Raw genomic sequence first — 16,821 nt, 5'->3', positions numbered from 1 at the left:
TGGGAAAGCACCTGGCGTCGGCTGATCCTCGTCCTGTGAAACCTGCTCTGGCCACTAGGGGGCCCGGAGGGAGGACCGTGAGGTGCTGGCCAAGCAGGCACTGTGGAAGGACAGGCAGAACAGGCCACCAGAGGGGCAGGGCGATGGAATGGAAAACACCTGGACCACAAGTCAGCACTCAGGGTGCTGTGGCACCCTGCTTTCCCTCCCTGGGATTAGATCTGACTTCTGAGTCTCTCCGCCATTAAGGCAGGACTGCCCCGAGAGCCCCACGGCGGTCCCCCGGGAACCCCCAGTCTTCACCAGGCAGCATGCAGGTGACAGGCCTTGGAAGATCTCTTAACAGCCCGGTTGGATGTGCTCAGACACACTGGGGACCAGCACAACCAGAAGCTTGCCCTCTGCTGGCAGGACCCACTCCCTGTTCAGTGCTCACGGCACAGGACCCAGCGACAGAAGAAAAAGGAACACGCAAGAACAAGCAGTATGGCTAAATTCATTTATTCTGAAATAAAAAGTGAAACAGGAGTCGAATCACCCGGGCACAAACCCGTCCCCGCCTCCACCTTCTCTCTCCGACCTACACTATCAATAAATAATTTTCCCCAGCCCCAAATATTTAATAGAAGGTCCTCCCCATTTACCAGCGCCAACCTCCAATGTGATACAGGGGGCTTCCCTACCTCCAGAATATACAAAATGTTACACAGTTACAGTATAAACACTGGGGAGGGGGCCCACCCCGGCACCAGCTTATGTCCTTGCCTGGCCTCGGTTTGCCCAACCTTCCCAAGGCCTGTGAGAGTGCTGCCCAGTTGTCTGGCTGGGCAAGGGGGAGGGGGGGCACTTGTGCCCCAAAGTGCCTCTGAATGGAGGACTGCTTGGTGGGGGTGAGGAGACCAGCAGGGAGCCCCTGCTCCCCAAGAACGGCAGCCTCTTAAATAAACTACCTTGACTGAGCCTCCGGCTCTTTGTTTTTCTGGAACTATTAATAGCCCAGAGATCAAGACACAGCCCTGGCCAAGATGGCAAGGGGTCTGCACCTATTTGTCTCCCCCCATTAGACAGGGGGCTATACCCCTTTTCAGGGGGTTTTTTAGGGATGAAGGGGTGCCAGGAAGGAGGGACGGGGCAGCAGGTACGGGCAGGGGCAGAGCGCCCCGGCCCCAGGTCTCCGGTCTTTGCCCGCTAGTGTCAGGCAGTTAGACCACCAAGATCTTCACTTCATCGTTGTCGTCAGTCTCGTAGAAGAAGGGGATGCAGGTGCTGCCACCCAAGACCGGGCACTCCCGGGGGCTCTGGATCTCGCGCAGCAGCTGCATGATCTGGTGCGCAGTGCAGTTCTCAGGGGTCGTCTGGCCCCGCAGGGCTTCCCCCTGGGTGGGGTCCACGTTGTCCTTGAGGCTCACCTCACGGAGACCTTTGTAGAGAGAGAGAGAGAGAGGCAGAGCTCGGAGTGGTGTGCCAGCTCTCCCCTGCCCGCCCGTCGGTCCTCCCGGAGGGCGCTACTCACCACCGTCGTCGGCAGCACCAGGCTCCTGCGGGGCTGGGGGCGCTGTAGTGGGCTCACCAGCAGGGTTCTGGGCAGCCAAGAACTTGCCATACCATTCATTTCGCTCGCCCACCAGGCGTAATACCAGTTCCCGGAGCTCCAGCAGCTTCACCTGGAGGGACAGGTGCTCAGCACCCGCACCCCACCCCACCCCCGCCCACAGAGACAGTCACAAGGACCGCTACCTTCATTTCCTCCTTGTCCTGAGCCAGGCGGCTGATGTACTCCTCCTTCTCCTGGTGCCGCGCCTTCAGCACCGCCCTCTGACTCTGATAAAGGGCGATGTACTCTCCTGCGGGGAGCGGGGAGGGCGAACAGGGCTCAGGTGCGGGGCTGCCCCGATCCAGCCCTCGGCCCCCCGCCCCGGGCCCCCGCCTCTCCACTCACCAATAGTGTCTGTCTCTCCGGACAGCTGGATACAGCGATGCTCCAGCTCCTCTACCCGCTCCTTCAGATCCACTTTCTCCTGCATGAGCGCTGTGAAACGGCCCTGAAGCCACAACAGCAGGTCAGGGCTCGGCAGCGATCTGACCGCAGGCCCCCACCCTTCCTGGACCCCACTGGGGGCAACCCACTCACCTGCAGCTTGTCCATGGCCACCTGGAGGGCCTGGTGGGTCTCCGCAGGCACGCTGTCCCCCCGGGTCCCGGAGGCTGGGGCCTCCTTCTCCGCCCCATCCTGGGCCGGGGCTGCCAGGTGAGCCAGGCGCTGGCAGCGCAGCTTTTCCTCCTTCAGCTGCCCGCGCAGCCGGGCCTGCTCTTCCTCAGCACTGGCTAAGGCCGAGTTAAAAAATGCCACCTGCGGGCAAGAGGTGTGCGCATGCTTTTGTGGGGGATACTGAGGACCAGCGAGGGGTGGCGGGTGGAGGGATGCTCCCCCTCTCGGGGTCTTTGTGGGCATGCCTGTGGTTCAAGGATGACATGGCATCTGACTATGACTCCCAGGGGAGCTTGGGGGTCCAGAGAAGTCAGAGGGAGGGAAACCACAAAGAGTGTCTGAGAGGAAGCACAGGGGGAGGTAGGAAGTAAGACAGGCAAGGAGCAGGTCAGCTCACCAGCAGCTCTCGGCTGTCGAGCTCCTCCGGCACGCTCAGCTTCGGCCGGGGGGCCTCCTCATCCTTCTCCTCACCGTCCGGTCCACCTCCTGCTGGGGACACATGGAGGGGCCTCAGACAACCCGACAAGGCAGGGCGAGCAGGCCGGGAAGACAGCGTGCCGCCCAGCTCTGCCCCTCACCTCACTCGCTGCAGGAAGAGGATTCGCTGTCCTAAAGGTCTCTTCTAACTCAATTCCACGCTGCTAAAAGTCCCCCTGCTCCTCAGGCTGGGGGTTCTCCCTGCGGGCCGTCCTACTTACCTTCCCCAGGCACAGCCATGAGGTTCAGCTGGGCTTGTAGCTGCCGGTTCTGCTGGTTGGCTGTTTCCAGGCGCTCCTAAGAGGCCAGGAAAGAAAGTGAGGAGGGACACAGGTTGCAGGCTTTCCCGTCAGGGGCCCAGCGCTCCGACGCCCTCACCTGGGTCTCCTGTAATTCCTGGTGGGCCATCTGGACCGCCACCTTGCCCTGGACTTCCTCGTGCTGCAGCTGGTCCACGAGCTGCGTCTGCAGCAGCGCCTGCTTTTGCAGCCCCGCCTTCTCAGAGGCCAGCTGCTGATAGGCAGCCACGTACCGCTGCAGGTGGCTCAGGTACTGGTCCCGCTGCTGCTGCAGATCCTGAGCCTCCTGGCTCTTCACCTCCACCTGCGGGAAGACCCTGGGGGTGAGGACAGGCTGTGGCTCGCTTCCGCAGTCGGAGCCCACAGACTGGGGAGGTTGGGCACAGACCCCTCTGCCTGAGGCAGGCACCGCGAGGCTCTGCTGGCTGCCCAGAGCCCCATGCCGCCTTCACCCAGCCCTCATAGCAAGCTTTTTTCTATCTTAACTTGAGGCCGCAGACGGGTGGAGAAGCAGAGCTCCAGCCAACATCTGTGAGGTGCACACTGAACTCCTAAGGCTTTACATGCATGATTCTCTAATCTCCAACACCTCTAGGAGGAAAATGATAACCTTTTTTTTTTTTCTTTTCTATTTTTTTGGTAGCTCCACAGCACCATGCAGGATCTTAGTTCCCCGACCAGGGATCAAACCCGCACCACCTGCAGTGGAGTCTCAACCACTGGACCGCCAAGGAAATCCCGCTAACCTTTTAAGATAAGGAAACTGAGGCTTAAGAGATGCGAGGGCTGAATCCAGGGCTGAACCCAAGGAGCTGGCCACCGTACACCCTCTCTTCCCCTCTAATTAGGGGCTCGATGCCTCTAGCGGGGACAATGACCTATGGCCCAGGGCTACTCAACTCTGAAAATCAGAGGCCAGGGGACAAAAAGCAGTCACAGGCTCTGAAGGACTCTGGGGTCACCTGTCCTGGCCCCAGGTCCCTGGCTCCCCAGAGGCTGGTGCCTATCTCCTGGCCCTCCCGCTGGGGCAGGGCTTACCGTCTCCTTCAGCTCTCCTAGCCTCCCCTGCAGCTGGTCTAGCTCCTTGGCCAGCTCCTTCTTGATGTGCTGCTCCGAATGCAGCGCACTGGTTATCTCCATGTTCTCGTTGGACTGCACAGAGAGAAGCAATCAGCGGCCACCCAATGCAGCTGGAGAACTTGGTGTCTGCCTCCCACAGCTCAGGGAAGGGTGGAGGCAGGTAGGAAAGTCTGCCCCTTCCCCCCATAACCCTCCGAGCAGGGCTCTCCGACTCACAGCGTGCCTTCGTGGGCACCATTTCACAAAAGGTCCATATCACCCATTTTACAGGTGGGAAAACCAAGGCCCCAGACAGGTTAAGTGCCTCGCCCCGCCCCCAGAGGACTTGGCCAGGGAGGAGGGCAGGCTGGCCGCGAAGGGCTGCGCACCAGCCTGACGAATCCATTCTGCAGTTCAGCCAGCTGCTCCTTGAGCTCGCGGTTCTGGAAGAGCGCGCGGCTGATGGTGGTGCGGTCGCTCTGCATGCTCTCTAGAATCTGCCTGCGCTCCTCGGCCTGCTGCCCCCAGCACTCGGCCGCCCGCTCCAGCTCCAGCAGCCGCTGCTCCTGTTCCTGATTCAGGCGACTCAGACTTTCGTTGTCCTTCACCTGAGCCTGCAGCTGCCGTGCTAGGCTCTGCAGTTCCTTCTGTAGCTGTTCGGCCTCCGCCTGCAGCCGTTGTTCTACCTCCGAGGGCCCGGCTGGGGGCTCCTGAGGCGGAGGCACAGCTGAGAAAGGGAGCACACCGTCAGGGCCTCTCGCCTCTGCAGTCTCCAAAAACCGGTTTTGTTTTGGTTTTTTTTTTGGCCGCACCAGTGCGACATGAGGGATCTTATTTCCCCAACCAGGGATCGAACCCGTGCCCCCATGCAGCAGAAGCACAGAGCCTCAACCACTGGACCGCCAGGGAAGTCCCTCCAAAACACCCTCTTCTTGGTCCACAGCTCCTGATTCAGCCTCCTTGCCCCAAATCTTGGCTTCCTGGCTCAATCTTTCAAGACACGTTCAGACAGAGTTCCTCCCATCTGTATGCCCAAGACCACAGTGGGCACTTCACCCCTTTTTTGCAGATGGGGACCCTGAGGCACAGGGAAACTGCAAGACTTGCCAACTCCTGGGACAGACCTCTTTCCCTTGGCCACGGTGCCCTTCCACCCACTCACCTCCATTCTCAGCCACCCTCACCAGCGCCGACACAACCCTGCTCCCGGATCCCCTGGCCCTGGCTTACCAATCTCGGTCCTCAGTTTGGCCAAACTGGTCTCCAGCTCCTGCACCTGACTCATGCTGCACTCCTTTTCTTCCCTCAACTTGCCCATCTGCCCAAAGCATGGGTGGGGGGGTGGGGGGAGAGCACAGGAGGGGGTCAAGGCCGGGCGACCACGTCCCTCTCCACCCCCACCCTCTAGATACACACTTCCACCTCTGGCTGCACACAGCAAGTGTCGTGATTCCTATTTCACAGATGCCCAGGTGGCCTGTCTAAGGAGGGGGGAGAAGGTCCCCTCTCACCTGCTCCAGCAGCTGCTGCGTCTTCTGCTGCCAAACGGCGTTCTCTTCTCTCATATTCACCACATACCGGTCCCTCTCTGCCTGCAGCTGCTCCAGAGAATCCTTCAGCTGCGAGAGTGGGCACAGAAGTTACCACGGGCTGCCTGGGGCCTCACCTGCTCCCGGTCACCTGGGGTCATCGTCCTCCCGCACCCCTCTCCCTGCACAATCTCACCCGCTCCACGTGGGTCTCCAGCTGTGCCTGCTCGTTCAGGGCCTGCTGTAACTGCTGGCTGCTGTCGGCGGTAGGTTGACTAGAAAACTGGATGGTGAAAAATGAGGTTGGATCTGGGAAGCCCAGGCTGCCCCACGCAATGCCCCCCAAAAGGTCAACGTACAACTCAGGGTTGTCCTCATGTTTATTAGAACCAGGTCCACAGGCTTTATTTTTACTAAATACTCATGGCTCCCCAACCACCCCAATCCAGAGTGTATCCTTCTCGACCCTTCTCCATACACACGCAAACACGTTTAATTAATACACAGTGCAGCTGTGCTGTCACGGGGTAGTATCATATATGGTTCCGCACCTTAATTTCACTTTGCTGCAAACAAGATATACTTAATTTCTGTAATGGTTACGTAGTAGTCCAATAAATGAACACGGCATACTTTAACCGTACCCTTACTGAGGGCAGGAAGGCAGAGAATCACTGTGCATGCAGGAAAACTAAAGAGGAGGCTCTCTCAGACCTGAGCGCCCTGTCTACCTGGAGGCTTGGCCCCGAGAGGAAGGGAGCGGACTCTCGGGCTAGCCTTGTAACTGTCATCCATAAAACAATGGTTTTCAACCAGGATGCTTTAAAAATAAAACTAAAAAAGGCCTATCCCTGAGCTTCTGATTCCAGAGGTTTGGGCAAGGCCCCAGTTTTTCTCCTATCTCTAGAGGAGTCTATGGCAGGACCAGAACGAGGATCCAAATGTTCTGGCTCCTGGCCGGAGGCCACCCACAGTGACCCTAAGAGGCCCGGGCCCCGCCAGGTGGGGCCCGCACTCCCTGGGGCTCCAGGCCCACCTGCCGCAGCAGCAGCTCGGACATCTCCACCTTCTTCTGCAGCTCCTCCATCCCCAGCTGCATGGCCGCCTTCTCTTTCGCCATGACCCGCAGCTTCTCCTCCAGCTCCGAGGTCTGCTGCTTCAGGTCCTCGTTGCTTTTGCTGTGACAGGCGGTAGTGGAGGGAGGCGTGAGTAAAGAACAGAAAGGGTCACTCCGGTGACCAACCCACTACCTTTGCCACAGAACCACAGAACAGTTGCTTTGGAAGGGACCCCAGGATCAAGAGTCACAAGTGGCAGGCCACAGAGAGGACATGAGTTGCCTGAGGCCACAGCAGGAGTCGGTGGCACAGCTGGGACAGCAGAGCCTGGCTCTGCACGCATGCGAAGCTGTACCAGCTCCTCACCCGCTCCCTCGGCTCCTCCCCACTTCCCAGCCCTCCCCCACTATCCCTATCCTACTTGTTCTTGTATAAGTCCAGCCTGAGGGCATCTCGCTCTTTGGTTAATTCTTTGTTGTACTGCAAACACAGAGAGGCGAGGTCAGGAGAAGGGAGGTGGAAGATGCAGACTAACAGCAGCAACAGGACGACTCCCAGCAACACGTCCTCACCTGGTGTCAGGCTTTATATTTTTTCAAAGCACTTCCAAGCTCACGTTCTCATTTGGTTTTAATAAGAACTCGGGAAGGGTGGAAAAGGCAGGTGGAGAGCTCTAACTCACGGCGGGCTCACAGGCCCAGGGACAGCAGGTAACACTGCCATGATTCTCCCTGTTATCAGCCCCACGTCTGCACCTTTCCTGAACACTCTCTCAGCCAACATTCCCATTTCAAACTCACAATCACCCTGGGAGGCGGTTACTATTACTATCTCCATTTACGGGTGAACAACAGGGAGCGTTAGAGGTTAAGTGGCTCGCCTAACATCACTTAGAGCTGGGACTCTTGAACCATGTTCTCTCCCCGGGGTGGGAGCACAGATATGATGGGGGATTAAATTGTATTGTAATCTCTTGTTCATTTTTTGAACGGATGATACACTCACACAACCCCTAACTCAGAAGGTACCAAAGTGCCACATCTCTCAGCCATCCTGCTCCTCTCCCCTGGGCTTTTATGAATCCTTTCCGACCTGTCTTATACATATTTCACACACGTACTTCTCTCTCTCTTAGCGCGGTAACGGATAAAAATACTGTTCTGAACCTTCACAGCCCGAACACCTAGCGCTTGGGCCAGAGCCCGCAGCCAGTAAAGGGCAAAGCTGGCGCTCTGGCTCTGGGCTCTGCATCCAGCGCTCGCTCTAGACAGCACTCCCTCCTCCCCCAACAACTCGCCATAGCAACCAACTCACTCCAGGTTGCTTCTCACAATCACACAACTTTAAAGCAGCAACACAGGGCCAGTGCTGCCTTCTGGGCAGCAAGTCACTCCGTGCTGCCGAAGGGACCTCTAGGCTCACCCCACCCACGTACCACCTCTGGCGGATGGGCAGACTGCTGGGCTCACCCTATCGGCCTGCTTCTGCTGCGTGGAGACGGCAGACAGCGTCCGTTCCAGCTCTCCCACACGCTGCCTGGATGACCGAAGGCAATTAGCAAGGTCCTCCAACTCTTCTGAAATGACAGCATGAGAAGGGAAGCCCAAAGAAGGAATCCCGCTGAAGGCCAGCCAGTGCACCCCTCGGGCCGAGGGGTCAAAGGGTGCCTAGATTCCCACCTGCTTTCTGCCTGGCTGCCTGTTGGGTGTGAGCCAGAGCTGTCTGTAATTCCGTCTTCTCAGACACCAGAATCCCTATGGTCTGGATGTGGACCTTTGGGAGAAAGGGCAAACAAGTGCTAAAAGCAGAAAAGCGATGTTTCCTGGGGGCCGTGAGGGACCCTGGTTCAGCCCACTCACCTGCAGCTGTTCTCTCAGAGCCCCTTGTTCCTTCACGAGCTTCTTCTCAAATTCCTTCTTCTCCTGCAGGAAAAGAGAAGAAACAGCTCTTACTGGTAGGCAGAGGTGAAACAGCGAAGGATATAGCCCCCAGAATGTCATCACTGGCCCAGGACAGGCCCACAGATGAGAACAGATAATTGGCCACCCCGGGAGTAGGGGATGGGCGGGGAGGGGCAGGGGGTAGGCCCCCTCTTTCTCCAGGCTGCCAGCAGGCAAGAGGAGAATGGGCCTCTACATCTGAATCCTCCCCCAAACCCATCAGCCACGGGAGAAGCAGACAAAGAAATCGCATTACTTTTTCCAGTCGATCCAAAGTTTCCTGTTTCTCTTGTTTCTGTGGGGAGAGTCATAGGAAGGTGACTGAGATTGTACCCCTTTCTCACGATCCTCAGACCAAGGAGGAGGGATGGGCAGGGGCCAGGAATGGGTTAAAAAGGGAGAGTTCATGGGGACATAAATGGATGAACGCTTCTCAAGCTAAGAGACTTTGGGTCTTGGGAAGTTTTGCTCACGGCTACAGTAGTGAGAGTCTGGATCTGATTCCCTTGAAGGGACAATGACATAAACCTCTAGAAATGGAGTCTGAGAAGGTCAGACCACCCTCTGTAAGCTCACAATCTGGAAGGGGGCATTCATTCACTCGAGGAATGTTTCCTGAGCACACACTGCAGGCCAGGTTCTGTTCTTAAGAGCAAAGATATGGGAACGAAAATGACCTTTAAATCTCTGATTTTTTGAGCTTAAAGGGACCTTGGACACCCTCTAATCCTACCTCCTCAGGAAACTAAAGCCCAGAGAGGACAGCTGACTTGTCCAAGGTCCAAGTCGGAACAAATCAGGGGCTGAGTCAGGGCTGGGACACACTGGTCAAGCTAGTGCTCCCGCTACAGGCAACAGCCCCAGGGCAAGCGTGGGGAGGACTCAAGCGGGGGTCTCTGGAGAACAGAGTAGGCAAAGAAGGCAGCCACAGAGAGAGCCATGCTGCGTGCCGTGCTCCGGGGTCCCTCCAGCTGAGACCTAGGCCCCCCGGCACCCCATTCTCCCTTGGCGCCGGGGTCCCCAGCCCCTTTCTTCAGAGCCCCAAGGTGAGACTGGGGCCCCAGAGTGGCAGCGTGGAATCCGGGGACAACGCTGGACTCTTACCAATTGCTCTATCTTGCTACTGAGTTGTTTGTTTGTTAGATTGCTGGAGTCCATGGCTACTGACAGTTCTTGGTACCGGCTCTGAGGCGCATGCAGAGAGGAAGAGGAGGACTTGGAGGAGGGGCGGGGGAGGCAGAGAGAGCGATCACTAGGGTTGGGGGGTGTCTGGGTTGTGTCAGCTGGTAGTGGGGCACCCAGCCCCCACTGTGGGAGGAGGGAGGTGGGGGCAGGTGGGGGCTGGCCTGCAGGGTCACTGGGCCACGGTGCAGGCCCCCTTACCTCCAGATTCTTTATGTCAGTACAGGATGCTAGACCCTCCCCGTTGATGTAAGATGGGGACTAGGAGAGATGAAAGGGTTCACATGGAAACGTGATCTATCCCCCTCAAGGCCTAAGCCCTCCAACATCTTCCCCCTCAACTGGCAACATTTCTTTTTCTGCCTAACTTGCCACCCCCCCCCTTAACCCCTTCCTGTGCCAATTTCTCCTCATTCTTAATTCCCCCTTGTCCCCCCCTCCCAAGCAGCTCTCATCTGCAGGATAAAATGATGTAACCAATCTCATGGTCCAACCCCTTCATTTGGACAGCGTCAAAGAGGAGACTCAGGGCTTCCCTGGTGGCACAGTGGTTAAGAATCCACCTGCTAATGCAGGGGACACGGGTTCGAGCCCTGGTCTGGGAGGATCCCACATGCCGCGGAGCAGCTAAGCCCGTGCGCCACAACTACTGAGCCTGCACTCGAGCCCGCACGCCTAGTGCCCGTGCTCTGCAACAAGAAGACAGCGCGATGAGAAGCCCGCGCACCACAACGAAGAGTGGCCCCCGCTCACCACAACTAGAGAAAGCCTGTGGGCAGCAACAAAGACCCAATGCAGCCACAAACAAACAAATAAATAAATAAATTTATAAAAAAAAAAAAGAGGAGACTCAGAGAAGTAATGACTAGCTAAACATTATCCAGCCAAGCTGCCTGGTCCCAGGACCTTCCCTTCCTCTTGGGAACCTCTGTCTCGGTTTCTTTCCGTCATATTTTCCTTCCCTCTCTAGCCCACTCCGGGCTCCAATTTTGGGGGTGGTACCTCAGACACAAGACCGTTGAGCTGCTGAGATAGCTGTCGCAGGCTCTCAGTGGATGAGAAAGATCTGAGGATGAACACAGCAGTCAGGGGTGCAGGAGGCTCGATGGGAAAGAGGGGGTCACGGGCAGTGGCCTAGGGATTGCTGGCCCCGTGGGAGACACTCACGTGCTTTTGTCAACGGGACTAGGATCATTGTCAGCATCACGGTTCTGTTTGGAAAGAAACGTATGAATCAGTCATTCAGTTTCCAGTAAGAACCACCCAGGGCGCCAAGCTCATTCCAACCGCTTTCCGTCCGCCCGCACCTCAAGGAGAACCTGCTCTTGGCCTCCCCCACCCCAGTCCTCAGGAAGGGCGCCTCGCTCTAGGAGCCAAGCTACCTGAAGGAAGGGAAAGGGCTACACGGTAGGTCCGGTCCTCCAGGAAGGAGGAGGGGGTGAGCACAGAGTGGGGCAGCAGGCCAAGGGGGAAGAGGCACAAACCTGAGTTGATGCCATGCTAGTGACACGGGGGGGACTAGCACAGGGGGAAGGGACACCGCCAGGTGACACGGTGTCATCAGCAGACGGTGTAACAGGAGCGGCGCGGTCTTTGGGCGCCTGTCACAGAACAGAGCAGGGGGTTAGAGGGCCATGCAGGGCAAAAGTCGCCTCACTGCCATGAATGGAGGGGTGCAGAGCGGGTAGGACAGGTGTTGCTGCAGTCAGAGTGACAGTCACACATGCTGGGAGCCACTCTGGGGGGTGGCTACGGCTCGCCCAGACCTCGGGCCAGTCTGCAGCCTTCCGGGACTGCACAGCCTCCTTCGAGAACACGAGGGCCTTCTTCTCCCTGGAGCTCAGCTCCCTGGCTGACCTACGGCAGCTACAGCAGGTGGAAGGAAGGTGTGCCAAGTCAGGGAGAAGCAAGGCCCTGCTCTTCCAGAAAGCTAGTCTGTGCCCAGAGGGCCCCTCTCCCAGGGCCCCACGCTGGGCAGAGGGTGGCAGTGATGAAGGAGCAGAGCGATCTGCCTCTTTCTTCTTGTTCTCCCTTCCTTCCTTCCTTCCTTCCTAAAACTACTGGAGTGTCTCCATGACCCAGGCCTTTTCTGGGAAAGAAGCTGCCCAACGAGAAGGCTCTCCCTGCTCTTACAGGTAAAAAGAAAACCATGGCCACTACCCATCCCAACCTCCTGGCTCCAAAACACCTACCCAACCAAGAAACAGCTGAGAAACCAGAGATAAGACGTCTACCCTTTGACTCCTGTCATCCTGGAGAACAAACGTGGGATTGAGGGCCAGGAGCCATGGAGAAGTTCTCTCTTGGCCCAAATGGATCCACTTGCTTGACCAGAGCCCCACTCGGCCTCTCTCCAGGCTCAGGCCTGACACTTAGTCCAAGCCTCTGGCTCGAGGGATCTAATGTTCAATAGGTGAGATGGGGAAGAGGGCTGATAAGCCAGAGCCTGACGAGGGAAGAGCACCGGGGAGCCAAGGCCTGGCCAACAAAGCTGAGTCTGGAAGGAAGAGGCTGCACCTCTCTTGGGGGAAAGGGCTGCCTGCTCTCTGGAGCCTCAGCCCTGGCCTCTGAAAACCCAAATCTACTGCCCTCCTTAGAGCAAGCAGCACAGAGCCTGGGGAGCTGAAGATGAATCAAGCTGTTTGCTTGGTGACTGTCCACGCTGTGACCTTTGACGCCAGAACCTGGTGTTGCCTTGTCAACCTGGACTACTGAATCTCATAGGTAAGAGCAGGGGTTCAGCAGCTGGCTAGGCATGAGACTTTGGGGGAGGGGAGCACACTCTTAGCCACGGGCCCTGGCGAGCCCTGGGTCCCTCCTGGCCTCTTGGGTGCCCACGGATCCCTAGCATTAGAAACAAGAAAGCTCAGAAGGGGAAAAGTCTTTTTCTGAGGACTTAAATATACTTAATATGACAATTTTGTGAGCAACCAAGTTATTTCATAATTTTGAGTCATACAGCTAAGTATGGAATTTTAAAAAACATTGTCCACTCCCCTCCAATGTCCCATTCCATTAAAAAAAAAAAAAACCTTTTTTTTCTATCCACTAGTCCTCAGTTCTGGAAATGTCATCAGCTCTGCCCAGGATACTGCAATCACAGGCCTGCACTACTAGAGCAGAAAACTTAAGTGAGAAACAATTATTGATATAGAGAGGATTTTAAAACGACAAGAAGGGAATATGGGGATCTGGGTCTTCATTTCTAGGACAGCAGAAGGATGCGGGCCCAGGGCCTTAGAACAAGAGTACAGATGCACAGCTTCGGGACTCCTGTAGGCCTGCGCTCCCCTCCCCGTGCCACCCAGCATCTCCTCTGAGCCAACAAGGTGAGTCACAGCACCTGGACAGACCCGACCGACTGGGCGTGAGCAGTCCTGATGATTGAAAGACGCTCTAACCCCAGCCAACAGTTCCCTGTCCCAGCCCCTCTCCCCATGCCCATCTCCAGCAGGACCTGGCCCCCTTCCAGCCCTACTCCTCTAGCCTGGCAGATGTCCCCCGAGGAAGTTAATTAAGGAGGAAGTGACAACATCATGTCCGGAGGAGGTCATCTCCTAGTCCAGGGGCACCCCAGGCTCCCCGCCTTTCTGGAAAGTACTCTGCGAGCTCATAATCCTGGCTGTTACCTGTATTACACCCTCTGCCTGGGACTCCCATTTCCCCTACTCTCAATGTGGATGACTGCTACCCACCTCTAATCTTCAAACCGGCCTCAAATGCCACCCCCTCCAGCCTCGAGTCCATTTAGAACCAACCTCTCTGCCTTGTCGAGCATTTGGAATGTTGCCATATTCCAAATGTTTCTTTCATCTGTTTTCTATAGCCCCTAGCAACATGCCTCTGCTCTCAAGGGCCCACTGAATATGGTTAAATGTCCAGTTAATTTTTAAAAGAGAATAGGGGCAGAATGTCCTGACCACTCATGTGTTTGGTTAACCTCACATCCCTTACAGATAGCTCCACTGAAAAAAATAACCTCAATCCTTGTGACTATAATGCAAACTCCTTTTCTCTTAACCCTACATTCCCTACTGCCAAACCAAAATGAACTGATCAACTCAAAAAAAAAATCACAAACTACTTTGTGGTCTATTGGTCTTTTGGGGTCAGATGCCCAGGGGCCAAGACTTGAAGGTTTGGTTTTATTTAACCTCTCCTAGTTTGATAGCACCACGGACATTCAAACTGGCGGCTCAAAGAGCCCAAATCCCACACACCTGCTCTGGAAGCTATTCCTAAGTTACCTTTAACCTCCAAGGAGCATCTCACCTTCTCCAAGACGATAAAAGATGGGGGGGGTTGGGGGGGGAACCCAATCAACCAAGCAGGTGAAAAAGCAGACATGAACAGGCCCAGGGTTAATGACAGCAACATAAAATAAGCCAGAGGCCAAGTATCCCCCAAACCAGAGAAGCCTCAGGGCATGCAGAGCTGGGAGGGAGCAAGCCAGAGAGGGGGTCTCGGCACTGCCTCACCTTCCACTTGTCCAATGGGGGGATCGCTACCCCATTGGAGCGGTTAAGGTCGGACACCAGCACCTTCAGAATGTCCTGAATCTATAGGAGGCGAAAAGGGAAAAACAAGGGCAGGGAGAGAAAGAGAAAAGTGGCTTAGAGAGGCAAGAGAGTCAGGGAAGGAAGAAGAGATGGGTTCAGGGCAATGGAATGCTGGAGAAGACAGAAAGGGATCAATACCACAGCCTGTGCCATTATCCAAACAGCCACTTGCTGCCTTGCCAGAGGCAGAAATCAAGGTAAACAGACGGAAAAGTCCCCGGAACAATGCAGTCACATAGCTCCTTAGGCGAACAGTGCAGCTCTTAATAGCTTCTTAGACCCTCAGGCCCAGACTTTTAAAAACCAGACTTCAGAACAAGGGTCCGCTTGAACAAAGTGGGCTACAGCTAAAAAATAAGTCTGAAAGACAAGGATCTGATCCAACAGTGTCATCTTACAGATGAGGAAACTGAGGCCCAGGGGAAGAAGTGATCTTCTTGAAGTCACCCAGCAAGCTGGTGGCAAAGATGGCCTTGAAACTCAGATGATCTCCTAATCCAAGGGACTAGGGACTCTCCTCACCACACCCTGGGGCTCTGTTGGTGCCTCTAAATGGAGAGCCTGAGGACAAGAGGCTGTTCTCACTGCCTGGCTTCCCACTGAGGACCGGGCTGAGGAAGATCACCAGAGCAGTAAGTCAAATAGCAACTACTCTTTACTGAATGTTTACTCTGCACCAGGCCCTGTATTAGGGGATTGCTATAAAAACAACAACAATCTCATTTAAACTTCGTAAGTGTAAGACAGTATTACCCCAGTTTTACCAATGTGGAACCAGAGACCCAACGAGCTGAAACAATTTGCCCAAAACCATATCCCCAACAGAGGGAGAGGTAGAATTCAAACCCAAACTTCTTAGCCAATATCTGACATTTCTTCCACAATCTTAACCACTACCCTCTCCTGCTGTCCCTTGAGCACCCCATCCCCGGAAGGTGGCAAGACTCACATCCTCAGGTGAGGGACAACCACCAGAAGTGGTTTTCTCCGGGCTACTGCCATTCTTGATCTTTCTTTTTTTCTTAGCTCCTGCAGGAACACCAGGGCTGTTCTTCTGCTGATACTCCCTTAACTGCAAAAAGGAAAAGCAGTGAGGCTCATGAGACCTATAAGCCCCCTATATTCACATCCTACTTTACAGTTTACAGGAAGCAGAGGTGGAAAAGTAAACATTTAATCAGACATCAGGGTCCTTTCTTACACCTCTTTTAGAGCTGCACACCACTGCTTCTCAAACTTTTACATCAGTGTATCCTAATGGCAGAAGGCAGTGAAGGCACACACCCCTAGTGAATCTGGGAACGTAACAGAAAGAGGACAACCCAAACACCACTTCAGAGAGAAGTCTATTATAATCTTACAAATCTATGCAAACGTTATCCCTAAGCACATTAATATAAAAGGCTTTTTCTCTCTCAAGAGAATCAAGCAAAACTGATGCTCCAGTCCCATGTTTATCCTGTGGCACTCAGGGCAACCCATGTTGAGATGATGATTTGGGAAACAGTCCCAGCTGTGAAGTTCAGTTTCACGCAATCTGTTCCACAGAGGATAAGCAGATCTCACTCCAAAGGAGCACTGAATGACGGGCACTCTGGTCTCAGAATCATAGCGAATTAGAATGTAAGGTAGAACATTCAGATTAAAACTGTGAAAGTCTCTCTGGATAGAAACCTGGGAAAAAACCAAACTAAACAAAGCACATTCTCCCCACTGCCACCCAGAGATATTGTCAATGTTTCGAGATCACTGGCTTTTTACGCTATCGACACCAAAGGATGGGGTACAGTCTAGAGTGAGGAAGCCTGAAACCCAGGTGGGACCTAGGTCCCATAGTCCCAAGTCCCCTTCAAGCTAGAAATTTGTGCTGCGGCCAGAGAATCCGGAAAGAATGTGAAAACACGGTGGGACTGGGTAGTAAGATCAAACACCGGGCTCGTGGCGGTAATGACAGTTCAGAGGGGGATTATGACGTGACTACTTTCCACTCCTCCCTACCGATGCCCGAGTCGCCGTTCAGCGGTGGGGGAGGGGAACGCAAGGCCAGGACCGAGGTCCTTGAGACCGGGAGCCTAGGAAACCCAGGGAACCCAGGAGGTCCGGTTCTGGGCGGCAGGAAGCGAGGGCCGAGCCTGGTGCGGGAAGCCCCCGGGGTCACCGGCCCAAAGTCACCGCGGGGTGACGAGCGAGGGCGGGGGCTGGGCTGCCGGGGGGCGGGACTGGCTGAGAATACTTTTGGAGGGGGACGTCAAGGGGCGCCGAGAGGCTCGCCCCGTGCGCCTCGAAGGCAGCACAGACTCTGGCCATGGCCCGGCCGTCGGAGGGGTCTCGGGCTGGGTCAGGGAGCCGCGACTCCGCACGTTTTACCTTTTTCTTGGCCGCAGCCAATTTGCTCTGTCGGGTTTCTTCCGACATCCCGGGACGGGGCGGGGGAAGGCGGGGGGGCCACATCAGCACAATCCCGGCAAGCACTGCGGAACTGCTTCCGGCAGCCACAGCGCCGCTGTGA

General features: G+C 55.7%; 1 protein-coding gene across 11 annotated transcripts; it reads right to left on the bottom strand.

Annotated features, from left to right (window-relative positions):
• Positions 1–485: 485 nt before the first annotated feature.
• On the bottom strand, positions 486–16,819 carry GOLGA2 (golgin A2). Of its 11 annotated transcripts, none has more exons than XM_032634172.1 (27): positions 16,680–16,819; positions 15,262–15,384; positions 14,232–14,312; positions 11,238–11,354; positions 10,921–10,964; positions 10,756–10,819; positions 9,955–10,014; positions 9,676–9,756; positions 8,828–8,866; positions 8,491–8,553; positions 8,311–8,404; positions 8,101–8,207; positions 7,053–7,111; positions 6,610–6,751; positions 5,770–5,856; positions 5,556–5,663; positions 5,275–5,362; positions 4,434–4,771; positions 4,024–4,137; positions 3,065–3,289; positions 2,908–2,983; positions 2,607–2,698; positions 2,132–2,350; positions 1,940–2,042; positions 1,738–1,844; positions 1,514–1,664; positions 486–1,420 (listed from the first exon to the last, which is right to left on the bottom strand). In XM_032634172.1, exons 1-27 carry the CDS (start codon positions 16,761–16,763, stop codon positions 1,203–1,205), a joined length of 3,084 nt encoding a protein of 1,027 aa, XP_032490063.1. In that variant the 5' UTR covers positions 16,764–16,819; the 3' UTR covers positions 486–1,202. The 11 variants fall into 11 exon arrangements, with proteins under 11 accessions (XP_032490063.1, XP_032490064.1, XP_032490066.1 ...); XM_032634173.1 differs by having other exon boundaries at positions 2,607–2,695; XM_032634175.1 differs by lacking the exon at positions 9,676–9,756.
• Positions 16,820–16,821: the final 2 nt, after the last annotated feature.

Source organism: Phocoena sinus, chromosome 6 (assembly GCF_008692025.1).
Source record: "Phocoena sinus isolate mPhoSin1 chromosome 6, mPhoSin1.pri, whole genome shotgun sequence".
NCBI lineage: Eukaryota > Metazoa > Chordata > Mammalia > Artiodactyla > Phocoenidae > Phocoena > Phocoena sinus.
Note: the sequence above shows the minus strand (reverse complement) of the source record. Positions and strands in the feature narration are given on the sequence as shown.

Coding starts and splice junctions, on each gene's coding strand:
- GOLGA2 (XM_032634172.1), bottom strand. CDS start 16,763: ATGTGGCCCCCCCGCCTTCCCCCGCCCCGTCCCGGGATGTCGGAAGAA. Junction 15,385..16,679: donor TGGCTGCGGCCAAGAAAAAG/GTAAAACGTGCG, acceptor TCCTTTTTGCAG/TTAAGGGAGTATCAGCAGAA. Junction 5,664..5,769: donor TGGAGACCCACGTGGAGCGG/GTGAGATTGTGC, acceptor CCACTCTCGCAG/CTGAAGGATTCTCTGGAGCA.